Genomic DNA, 13,308 nt, shown 5'->3' on the forward strand with positions numbered 1-13,308 from the left:
GTCAGCACGGCAGTGGGCCCAGAAAGCACTTCCTGCTTAGAGATAACAGCTGCCTGAGATTAGCCTGAGTATGCTGGAAATGTGAGTGTCCTGTTTTATTAATAGGTCTCAGATTTGTCTTTTTGTTTTGGGAACATCCCCGCGGTAAGCCTTCTTCCCTGCAGGGTGGATGGAGGGATGACGATATGACGAGGATGCTGGAGGTCAGACCAGACTTCAGTTTCTCTTATACTGGTGTAGGAGAATTTGAGGAGAGTCTGTGTGTGCTTGTAAGGGATCTGATATCATGCACTGTCCCAATTTGAGATGGATGCGTCAGTCGTGCACCGTTGTGTAGGCATCAAGTAGCCTAAGCCTTTCCTGAAAAGGAATCTGAAAGAGCTGGAGCAAGATAAGAGAGCTTGTTCATCTGGGGTTGGAAAAGCCCAGAGCTACACTGCAAGCAGTCAAAGCACCATGCAGGTTATTTGGTGGCTCTGGTTTTAGAGGCCGATATGTAAAGCCCCAGGAGGCTGATGGAAGAAAATCCATCTCTGATTGGTGGCATTGTTCCCGGTCTGAAAACAATTCTCTTCATGGCTGGCTACTATTGTCTCTATAACACCAGTAAGAACTGAGCATGTCGGTACATATCAGCTGTGTTTATATGTAACACAATTACAGTGAATTGATATGCTAATAAAAGCAGTTTCTAAAAAAATAAAAAAAATTGCGTAAATGAAAAAGCTTCCAGAATCCTGTCAAAAAATGGGGTGGTTTAATTCACTGTAGCTTCACTAGTGAAATGACGGGTGTTATGAAAACCTCCAAATAACTGTAACTTGTCATTAGAGGCAAACATCTTCATCCTGTGATTTTTTAGGGCTTGTTAAACGATGTGGGTGGTGATCCAGATGGCACTGAAAACACTTTAATGCTAAAACAATAATGTGATTCTGTGACAGGGCTGTTGTTCCTGTTAGTAATGGGACAGGTGGCACAAGTACGGCGTCTAACATGACTCACACGCACTTTTGTCATCGCAGTGCTCTTTTATATGACATGGATTTTAATGACTCAATTTGCACCACACCAGCACTGTCTGTTCTGACCTTCACTGATAAAACTTCTGAAATCACAACGTCTGCGTAGTATGATTTACAACCTGCTGCATAAGACCCTATAATTCAACAAGATTATTCAATCGTGGCTAAAAACTGCTACAAAAATTGCTTAGAAAAGTGTACAATGGTGACAACCAAAATAGCATGAGATATTACAGTTAAAACTACTAAAAACTAGTAACTAACTTGTTATTATAGCTACCATGTCAGATTCTGACAGCCTCTTACACTATTTGAAGGAGAACAGAGTAATAGTCTACCTTTTCTTTCTTCTAATGAACACAAACTTTTTAGAGTCCATGGGACTCCCAAAGATGATGCATCAAATTAAAACACAAAGTGGACAAAAAAAAAAAAAAGAAATTTATAAATTCCCTTACAAACACACCTATTTTTATACACACATTAACAGAGAGGGATAACAAAATTTTGTGTTCATCTTAAAGGAGGATATTCATTTTTCGATGGAGTATTGCTTTAAGTCATAATTAGTCAACACTAAACTACTACTAGATTTTGGCGGGAACTATGTTTAAAAAATTATATTATTGGTTACATGTAATATTAGGCATCACTAGCCTATCTTGTAAATCAAAACACTTACATTATTCATGTTCATAAATAAAAAATTATCCGAATAAAAGTAAGTGTTCATCTTATGTTTTCCGCATTTCTGGCTCTAAATTTACATTTCTTCTTCAATTTGCTTGAGAACTGAAGCAACGAGTTTCTGTAGACGTATGAAACATTAGTTGCCTAGCCGACTGTAAATAGTGGAGGATTATGGTTTGGCTGCCATCTAGTGGTTAATAAAGAGATCTACACTTATATGTGAACTGAGAATAAAACCAAGCCATCCAAATGCCAAAAAACAACGAGCTGTTTGGTACAAATGCTATAAATGCAGGAATCTGTTTTATTCCACTCCCTCAGGCAAGAAACCAGAGCCTGTGATTCACTCTGAGTTTCCATCAACCACCCAAATGGTTTTTCAAGCCACACAAAACATCTGAACAACGTGTTTCCAGAAAGAGGGTGTGATCTCAATAACATTTAAATTATGCGTGCTCTAACCAACAGTAGAGGATATGTACTCCAGTTCCTTCATTGAGGTCTTTTGTGTTTCATGTCAAAGACACTAATGTTTTAAATAAGCCTTGGTTTGGTTTCCCACATTAGACTGGAACATTATGATTTTTTACAAGTAATTTGTTATTTAGGCTTAACATGCAACTGCAATGCAAATGCAAACTCAATGACAAACAGAGCCACGATATATATATATTTATATTTTGAGGAAATGTCTATTCTGTATATTTCCAAGCACACAAAACAATTTCTTTAAATGGAATATTATTCAGCTTCTCCATTTCCTGTAACCTAATGAATCTTTTTTTATTATTATTATTCCTATTCTCCAGGCGAAGTGCCAGAGGTTTGTGGTGAGGATGTCCACTGGGAGCTTTAGCAAGTGCCAAACAAGATCAGACCCTCATCACCTCCACCAAACAAAGACACACCATCTGCCATGACCCCCAAACCATTCAGACTGTCCAGTGACTCATCACATCATCGTGTCACCGAAACTTGGATAGAACCATTTCTGCCTTTTAATAATCACACAGGAAAACACTGTCACAAGCAAAAATCCCCACTTGAGTTTTTCTCCACAAACTACTGTTAAATGAAGTGAATGAATCATGTTGGTTTTTGTATAGGCCTAGCTCAAAAGCTGTTAACAGCTGTCACACTGTTCTTGACTGAAGGTGGCAAACAAATGCAAATGCAGCTACTCATAAAGTGGGAAACCCCTCAACAACTCTTGTGTCATGTATATTGAGATACATCCAGGGCTTATCTCATCAGCCATCTCTTCTTATTGGCCATGCAGTTGCAGTTTTCACTCAGTATTTGCATTTTCATTGTTACACCTCATAGTTACTCATAACCAAATTTTATTGTACAGGTCATCATTTTTAGGGCTCTTGTTCAAACTCGATGAAAAATAATTTCTTTGGCCCGTTTGTCTTGGTTTCTCTATTAACTTTGATCACTTCTTTTTATTGAGAACTACTACAACAGAATGCATACCTTGTTTTTCTTGTTCAACGGGAGGCTAAACCAACCCATAAATCACAGTGTGAAAGTGTTTGTTAATGCGAACTCACGTAAAGGCCTCTTTGTGAAATTAATTTAGCAACTAAATGTGGATGTTTTCCCATTTACCTAGAATTCTCATCAACCTTTTAACACAAAAGAACGGACATAGCATCTACTTACAAGTCATATGTAGACTGTGAAATGTTGCATGTAAAGAGCTGAAGCAGCTAAAAAATATTTTACATTTTCCACATCTTAATGTCTGAAGGAAGGTAGAATATATTGACTATAGAAGCATACTTTACTGTTAAGTAGGCATGTTTTAAATTATTCATTAATATGCCCTTTGAGAATCACTAAGGTTGCTGGGGCCAAGTCAGTGACAAATATAAGGGAATATAGAGCGGGTGATCCATCATCTCTGTGGAAACCACAGCACACTGGATTCTCTGAGGTGAGCTTGTTGCTTGGTGATGAAGCTCAGGAAAAAAGACTGGCTGCAGCAGCTGCACAGTCCGAACTGATGGTGGAAATAAATAAATGCATGTTCAGAAATGGTCTGGGCTCTTTGTAAACACTAATGCTACATAAACACCAAAGTTCACTTTTTTATTTAAAACCAGGACGATCCTTGTGTATTTTATTCAACACGTCTGAGTCTGGTTCAGCTAGTTCATGGTGAAATATTGCCCGTGAAGAACTGAAACAAAGTGGTCGAGTTTTGAGTAGAGCTTTAGAAGACAGCTGAAATATGAGCTCTCTACCAGAGTTGCCAGAGGCATTTTTCTTGCTCCAAATCCATCTTAAAAGAAGGGCAGATGACGTACGAGAAGGAATGGTTGCAATTAACTTCCACTAAAAATAAAACTGCCAGTTTGAATGCAATTGATTTTAATATATATTTATACAGGATGAATATTACACATATACGCTGTTACCATTCGTCAAAACAATACCAAGAGGGAGAAATAAAATACACACTTAAATTAAGGTGGTTGAGGCATAATAAATAACCATTAATCCGGCATTTCCTGGGGTTCAGCTCCAGGTTACTTTTGAAATAATATGGCTCACTGGCACCTAAATAAACAAATATTGGAACAGATCCACTTACAAGTCTGAATAATGGCACCAGTCATAATTTGCACTCTTTTGGTGAACCCATTGTCCCTCAATAGACAGCTTGAAATTTTAAGAAACGACTGGTAGCAACATTTAAATACATTCCGTAAAATTGTCAATAAAATAGATAGGATCCTACAGCACTAATGATTACTACACTTCTCACTCATGTGAAGGATAACAGTCATTTTCCCCTCATACACAAACCGGGCGGATGAAACCCCACCGATTCACGGGAGCACCACTGAGCTTCGGGGGTTTAAGCCTTTCTGGGTCCGAGTTTCCCTCCCGCTTTTACACAGACATATGGGACAGCCACACAGCCACGTAGTAAGAGTCCTGAGTTTCAGCTGCAATTGTTTCCAACGCCTGCTACAGGATGAGTCTCTGGCCCAGAATTTTGCGGTTAATCTCAGCCAAGGCCACCGAGAACACAAAAGCCTTCTCATCGGAGAGGTTGGCATACATGTCAACCTCCTTTTCCTGTTTTTCTGTGAAAGAAAAGAAAAAAAAAATCATTAAAAAAAAACAGCCATGCACGACTGGTTTGATATCAACAGGGAAATGTGCCAATTTATTACAGGACGCAAAGCATAATTCAACTAGCAAAGGGGCAGAACTTCATACTAATGTAATTTAATTGAAACTCTTTGTTTAAAGTGAAAAGCACAGCAGATCTGCAGTCGCTCCTCCAGAGAAGAGCTGATAATGCAGGGAAGCTTCCAAGTCGGCAATGATTTATTCAGCAGAGAGTAAAGAAAGGATCATTAATCCACAATATGAAAGCTGTACACTTGGAAACAGGACAATGAAGCACGTGCCGCCCTGATGGCTGCTGAATGAATACTGAAGATTTCTTTGTGTCCATGGAGATATGGTCATCTGTTGTCATTTAAAAAAAAAAGCTTTATCTAAAACTCTGATCAACCCAGAGTTTTATTTCAGCGGTGACACGCCACAGAGGGGCTTTATTCTAAATGCAAATGGAAATAAACAGAAATCTCTAGGGGGGAGTGTGAGATCAGAGAGGGGCATGATGGGAGTGAAGGTCAGTTTGAGGATAGGGGTGGTAGGTCGCTCTCAGTTAACACTATCAAGTGCTCGCAGTATTATTTCATACCTTCTCTTGGTGAGGCGCTCTAGACGTGAAGACACGCATCAACATCTTTCATTTCCTAGCTCAGTTTTATAGCAACTTCTCTAAAATATTTCTTAATACTTCAGATACTTAAAACGCTACTAAACGTTCCTCTTTAGGTTTCTGCTCATTTACTGTTTGACGCAACAGACAAGACGCATTTAAACTATGAACTGTTTTTGGGATGACACAAAATGAGAAAATATAGATACAGACTGGATAAAACGATAGAAACAGTGACGGACGCTGAAAATAAATGCCACATCGATAGTGAAAAAGGGCGTTTGCAAAAACAGGAAAGAAACCTATGATCAAACATTATTCAGAAGATCTCTTCAAAGCACATTTCAAGCAAACATTGACAAAAGCACTTTTCAAAGCAACAACTCTTTTTGTCAGCTTAACAAAGAACTATTGTTTATATTCAAATGTTCAGAGAAATGTGCTGGTTCCACTTACAATAGTCTGGATTAATTTAAATATATTTACATATATTTGAAAAAAATTTGATCGAATAAAGTTTATTATTATTGTGGACAATTAAATTGAAATTATCTGACACCATTGCCAATGCAAATGAAAAAATAACAGCAATAAAGTAACCCTGGATGTCTACATTTCTTAAAGTTACTGTAGAATATAGACTGTAAATCTATAATGATTGCTATTCCCCAGACACGTTACCTTTTTCTTCCTCCTGCTTCTTCAGTCCAACAGTTTTGGGTCTGCCTCTTCCTCTGCGGATTGGATCTGACTGACTGTTGGAACGAGGTCGCCTCCTGTTTTCCATATCACTGCTAGGTGTTAAGTTTATCTTCTCTTTTCTGATTCTTTCTGTTCGTCTTCTCTTTGCATCCAACTGGTCTGAAACACAACCAAAAGGTTATAATATACAGTAATTGGTGCGGATACATTCATATTCTGGATACCCAAACTAACCACCCCATCCCATGAACAGTTTGAACATAAACAGCAGCTCTCATTTTCCTCACATAGTCTTTAAACCCATCCCCCAATCAATATTGACAGACTAAAAAGCCAAAAGAGGGTCTGTGTGAGTCCATATGCAAATGACGTAAAAGCACAGCCATATGCAGAGCTACAATCAGAGAATTAAGAGCTCATTACTAAAGGAAGTAGGCCTGCGCCTCTCTGAGGGAGTTTATTTATAGGACTCTTCAGGCTTCAAGTAAACGTCATTAGTAACAGACTCTAGCAAACCTTTGTGAAGAGAGCGACTACACCACAATAATACTAAGAATAATATTTGGAAAGCTTTAAAAAAAAAAAAAAAAAAAGAATTCTATACATAACTTGCCAAAGATCTTATGTAAAACAAAAATATATAATTATAAATATGTATATATTAAATATACATTTTATATAATATATACTATATATTCTTGCTCTTAATGTAAAAACAGAAATTGCATATTGAGTGTTATGACTTATGTTCAGTACATATTTTTTATTACATTTTATGCTTCTTACGTTTTTTTCATTGTTCACTCATATGTTTTGGTGTGACAAATTCATATGAATACATATATTCCATGTAGCCTCTCAAATAGTAGGAGATAAAAGTTGCACCTATGAAAATATTTTTTTTTTTTTATTAGAAACATGCCATTTTAAAATATTTTTATTTGAAGTACAGCATGTCAACTTTCCAAAATGTATATATATATATTTTTTTAAAGTATGTTTACAATAATCCAGCACTAGAATGATGGATGATTTAATAATCTTGGTGCAACCCTGTTCTGTGAATCTCTAAAGGCAACCTTCTTTCCCCAACAGATCATTTCAATGTTTATATAATCATGGCAGCCATTTGATTCTAAACGCTGTGATAAGATCTTCCTCTGCTCACTCCCTTTACAGGCCTGCTGTACGACTGCACGTTAACTCAGGAATGCAGGCCGTGTCAATAACCTGCACTAACAAGAAGAGCTCTGTTCTACAGCTAATTAACACTGCGCAACTCCTTCACAACTATGCCACAATCATGAAGATCATACGTGAATATTACTGGAAAATATCTGGAAAGCTTGGCTGTAAATTTGATCCAATATGCTTATCACATCTGTCTTGTTTCATGTTGTAAACACCACCATTTTTTTTATAAATGTGTTATTTGGGCTTTAATTTAATATTTTTAATGAAATAACATTTTTAATTCTGAAATTAAATTCTCTTTCCAAAATGCAAGGGCAGGCAGGGTAATCTAAATAAAGTCTGTCCTATTTCAAACTGAGCACATTATTCTTAGCAGAGAGCAGGATAAGCCCTGAATAAATACTTCTGCTAAAAATGAAAATGTTTCATTCAGAATAAACTATGGCTACACCTTTCAAATAATATAATACAAGTAGAATCTCACACCCTCCACATATTTACAAATTAATTCCTTATGTGACTTGCAGAGAGCTCTGAATTATTTGTACACAAAAATGTCAAAAAGTGTGGAAATCAACGTATACATCACACCACAGTAAAGCATTTAAACAAAGAACATTTGTGCAGAGCATTCCAGTCATAACTCAATGCAACAATCACAGTCTGAGCCTGCGCCGCCAAAAAAACGCAATGCACACGCCAGCTGGGCTTTAAAATCAGAAAACTCCAGCATGCATGAGACTATCTGCCTATTTGACATGTACACATTATTTTATACGAGACATTATTTTCTAGCTTAAACTAAATAATACTCATGACTGACCCAAAACCTGATATTCGTGCATAAATATGAATTCTAAATAGTAGAAATTCAAATTAATAATTTTAAAATCACAAGCCTACCAAATAATTGTGAAGAAATCAAAATAATAAAAACTGCACACTGACTGAAATGTGCTCACACTATAAGCCACACAGTTGTCTCATTTGAACACGATCACGACCACCCAAGCAGGCCCCTTACACACTTTTAAAAATGTCTACAGACATCATTTTGTGACATCACTTCACAAAAATCCCTCCTTACAAGATTCAACAAACCTTCAGTTCAACTTTGAGAAATGCATTTTGTAATTTAATCTTTGGGTGAATTTATAAATGACTGAATGTATCATAAAAATGAGTCAAGTGAAATACTGTGACTAGTTTCTTGGTAAGACAGTGGCGGCAGAGAGGGGGTGGAGAGAGAGAGAGAGAGAGAGAGAGAGAGAGAGAGAGAGAGAGACACGGCAGGAACAAGCTTTTCAGACAGGAATTAGTTGGCCCTTCCCCCATCTCTCTCTTAGCACTACTCACTCAAGCAAACAGCCATCACTGCAGCACTCATTTCTGTATTCTCAACGCATCTGCTGACTGGAAACTTGCCTGCTATTCATTTCCATTCACTAGCCCAAAGAGTCCAGCACATAATGATAGTATGTAAAAAAAATTCTCAATCACCATGACTCACGAGTATAGCCTGAAGACACAGACTAACTGTGGCAGACTCATATGGGTAGAGATCAAAGCAATGAAATAAGCAAGTGTTCATTTTTTTCAGTGGGACAGAAAAGTTAGCTGATTAATAACTGGAATTATATTCCACTGTAAGAATTTTAAACATCAATTCCACAGCCTTCATTTTTCAGATCAATAGTCAAATTACACAACTTGTCAAAGGCCACTTGATACATATTTATAGTAAGTACACAATTTAGCATAACATGATATAGGACTGATAAATATATGAAGGGTTCAGAGGCATAAAACATTTAAAAGATGCACAATTTACCCATTACTGGAGACCTCTCATTTAATTTGGCATTGAGAAGCTTTCGGCTTATGAAGACGTAGCCACAAGGACAGGATTTACAAGCCACAGGAATCTGACAGAAACAGAAAGAGAACTCAGTGAAATTCAGCATACAGTGACATTTCTATACAATGACTGACTAAATATTTCACAACACTCGAGGAAGAGCACTTCAATATTATGCATTTTCAAAGGAGTAAATAAATACGGAGTGCCTGGAGAAAAACTGACACTGACGCCACAGTAAACAGGAAACGATACCCTGATAGTTTTCTGCAGCTCAACTGATACAGTAACACGAAATACAGTCTGCAATGACGCCAGTTCGGTTTGTTCAAGGGCAAAATAAACTAAAAAACATTCATCGTTTATATGTCGAAATCAGCTTTAATATACAACTGTATCATCCTTAGAAATGGCAGAAGCCTTTAGATAATAGCAAGCACATTTATAAGCAGTATAATCGCAGAGATCATCCTGCTCCGTGATATTAAACGAGGCGAAAACAGACTGCATGAAACCTATGAAATTTAATTGTTTCAATGCAGCAAGCTGGATATCCTTTAACAGCCTTACACGTTTTCATCGCCAAATTGAGATGGAAACCAGATTTGGTGACTTATTGTGTGATACGAAACATAATATCAATAAAATCACTTCAATACAATCGACAAAACGCGAAAACCATATTTCCCAGCACGCAGCAACGTTGTTTGTAACTCACACAGATCTAATAGGTAACTTAACCTTATCAAAGCACAAACTGTACTAAAGATAACAATCCGGCAATTGAGAACTTGAGCAAAAACACAAATATATCATTCATTGACAAACAACAGCTCACCTGTTGGTCACACTCCGGGCATGATTTGGTGGCCATTTTCACTTTCTTCACTTTGTTCGTAGACATATTTATAACGACGGGCTGCAATAATATCCCTTGAGCTCGGCGATCGTACTGTAAAACTTCCAGCTGCACTAAGGCACACAGAGAAGTGCAGCTGATCAGGAGCTCAGACACACACACATCAACCGCTCGAGACAGACTGCGCATGCGCGCTGTACAGCCCTCGCTCGGTCCCTGGCTGCCAGCTCACGTGACCCACAGCCAGAAATGGAAAGATTAGCGCCTTTTTGTTGTTTTTAGACATTCTAAAGTTTAGCACTGTGCCTCATAATAGCAGCTTTGAGAGGTAGAACGCCAATAATAAATATTCAGCTGTCTAGATATTTCCTTTATGCCGCCAGCACTCAAGGAGCATGCGCACTACATCACGACAGTCACATGGTCACATGGGTGAACATTCTGAAGAACAATAAGTGCTGATGTAGGTGAAATAGATATGCTGCTTGAGACAATGCCATCACTTTTTAATATTAAGCCTTGAAGAAAACAAGTGTTCGATGCGACGAAACTGTCAATATTGAAAAATCGGACTAATAATTTATAATATCTTCATATGAAATACTTCCAATATATGGAACCACGTGATTAATGTTTTCTTTTCTTTCTAATTTCTACTTGTATTGTGTAACTGTAAATGTTTGTCCGGAAGCGTGTGCGAGCATTAGATTATAATTGTAATCTGTATTACCATTTCCTGTACCAAAAACACTATGAAACTGATTATTTTTTTCCTCACATTGAATTGCAATCTACTCTTGAGGCTGAAACACCTATCTTAATGGACAGAAGATTTTCTGTTTGCTGTACTCTATAATGAGGCTCTTTTTCATAGGTTACTTGTTGCACAATGTCATATCAAAATTCACTAGTATAAGTGTAACAAACTTTTCTCAGTTTAATGTAAAACGTGTGACTAGTTGTGCAAGATGAGCATGGAAAGACTATTTAACAACAAACATTTCTGTGAACAATATTTGTAACAACCTTGCAAATGATCAAGCTATAATGATTCAAATATTTGTGAGGGTTATTTGGACAGTGCCTTAAAACTTGTCCATTACATAATGCATGTTACTTATCACATTTCATTGATATAAGTACTCTAAGCTACTCATTAATGTAATTGTATAATTAGGCTGTGAAGAGATGTGGTCGATTTTTTTTTTTTTTTTTTTTCATTTGAACTTTTTTAGTGTCTTGATGTTCCTGACAGACGAGATCTTCAGCTCAGTTATTATAGGCCTATTAATGTTCTTAGCAGATGTTTTCACATAATTGGCTTACAATACAATCACATTTTTTGCATGTCTTCTGCTTTTTTTGCTCCATTTAATGTTTTTGTTCTATTGTTAATGACAAAACTCAGCTCTTCATAACCCCACCCCCATACTCTTTATAAATCTGACAACATACGATACAATCAAAACATTTGAAACGTGTCTACAGGAATATGTTTGGTTTGTAATACAATAAAAATATAAGAATTGATCAGAAGGCTGTTTTCATTTTAGAATATAAATACTTAATTGCACTTTAAGGTTAAGCAAAAAAAAAAAAAATCCTCCCATTTTATGCAAATATGTAATTGTAGCATCTACTGATTTTACTGTTCTACCAGTCTGTCCTGTCTGCAGAAAGCATTTCCTTTATCATTATTTTAGTCAGTGATAGTATTACCCTGAAACACTGCATGGCATGGACTGCTTTAGTGTTTTAAAATTACAGCAGAGAAGAGTCATTTTGTCCATATCTCTTTAAATACTGAAGCTTTCTGTTGAGTGCCTATTGTAAAAGAAAGGAAAATCTTTAAAGTATATTATGTGTGGCTGTGCAGACTTTATGGTTGTTGGTTGCACTGTGGGAATCTCATGTCCTCTTCATATGCTAAACAAGTCATTGTTCAGCACAAGGCTGCTCTTTTAACCTCTCACAACAAGACGTAGACTTCTGGTGCAAAGGGTGTTGATGTTTTCTGAGTAAATTTTAATTTCGATCGGACTGAAAGAGAATCTTTTTGGGAACAACTGAGAAATCATAGAAGTGAAAGTATATATATATATATATATATATATATATATATATATATATATATATATATGAACCCACTCTTATCTACCTGATATCTTATAAAATAGCTTATGAATAATGATAAAAAGCAACATGACAAACAGACGGTATACCAGTGAGAGATAGGCATTCTAAATAATAAAAAACACACAATACAAATAATCGAGATCCAGCCTTGTGTCCAACAGATGGCAGCATTTATCCAAATGAATGAAATATTTTTACCACTCCAGTCTCTGACTTGAATGTGTGTATACTTTCCAAAACAAAAACCAAAAAAAAAAAAAAAACACATTAATTCATGTATGAGACATTTTAGTAGGATACTACATTTAAAATGAACAAAAACACTATGGTTTATGAAACTTTATATTATTTAAAGGATTTATTCATTGGTTCCATTAGTTTATAGTTCTACACAAAAATTGAAAATTATTGATTAAATAATCAACTTACTACAGGTTTTTCAAAAAACTTTGGGTAAGAATTTTTTTTATAAGAGTAAAGAAAACTACAGTAGGTCTTCAGTAAAATGTCAACTGGTAGTGTTCCTCACTGCACTTCTATATTTTTATCAACCCCCGACTCGTGGATTTGGCCATAGGTTCTCATCCATATCATAATGGATGTTTTCATTAGCTAAACATCTTGGGAAAAAAAATCTTCTGGCATGGCAAATACAGGCCTGAGATTGGTCTCCTCCTGTAAACCTTTTGTTGAGAAAAATTCTTCAGTCAGGTTACAGTAAGGAAAGTAAGTAAGTAAGTAAGTATTTTATTTATAGAGCACATTTAAATTCAGCTTTCACTGACCAAAGTGCTGTACAAAACAATCATAAAATATAGTAAAGTATAAAATAAAAGAATTACATGCAAATTAAAATCCAAGATAACAATTGTAATCAAGAAATACAAATCAGGAAAGGCCATAGAATAAAAATGCATTTTAAGTTTAAAAATTGAAATAGATGTAGCACTCTTAATGTCAGGTGGCAGCAAAGGCTCTGTCATCTTTAAACTTAAGGCATGACCGTGGGACGTATAAAATAGGTTTATTAGCAGATCTGAGGGACTTAGGAACATAATTAAATTAGACAAAATTTTGAATTGAACTCTAAAGG

At 36.3% G+C, this 13,308-nt stretch overlaps 1 protein-coding gene across 1 annotated transcript; it reads right to left on the bottom strand.

Annotated features, from left to right (window-relative positions):
• Positions 1–4,077: 4,077 nt before the first annotated feature.
• Positions 4,078–10,277, bottom strand: cb7h16orf87 (chromosome B7 C16orf87 homolog). Its single transcript, XM_052562283.1, has 4 exons — positions 10,059–10,277; positions 9,194–9,287; positions 6,148–6,327; positions 4,078–4,816 (listed from the first exon to the last, which is right to left on the bottom strand). The coding sequence occupies exons 1-4, from the start codon at positions 10,266–10,268 to the stop codon at positions 4,698–4,700; spliced, it is 603 nt and encodes a 200-aa protein (XP_052418243.1). The 5' UTR covers positions 10,269–10,277; the 3' UTR covers positions 4,078–4,697.
• Positions 10,278–13,308: the final 3,031 nt, after the last annotated feature.

Source organism: Carassius gibelio, chromosome B7 (genome assembly GCF_023724105.1).
Source record: "Carassius gibelio isolate Cgi1373 ecotype wild population from Czech Republic chromosome B7, carGib1.2-hapl.c, whole genome shotgun sequence".
Taxonomy (NCBI): domain Eukaryota; kingdom Metazoa; phylum Chordata; class Actinopteri; order Cypriniformes; family Cyprinidae; genus Carassius; species Carassius gibelio.

Excerpts from the sequence above, each read along its gene's own strand:
- cb7h16orf87 (XM_052562283.1), bottom strand. The coding sequence starts at position 10,268 with ATGCGCAGTCTGTCTCGAGCGGTTGATGTGTGTGTGTCTGAGCTCCTG. Across the intron at positions 9,288-10,058 it reads GCCCGGAGTGTGACCAACAG|ATTCCTGTGGCTTGTAAATC; the intron begins GTGAGCTGTTGT and ends TGTTTCTGTCAG. Across the intron at positions 6,328-9,193 it reads TGAGAGGTCTCCAGTAATGG|ACCAGTTGGATGCAAAGAGA; the intron begins GTAAATTGTGCA and ends GTTGTGTTTCAG.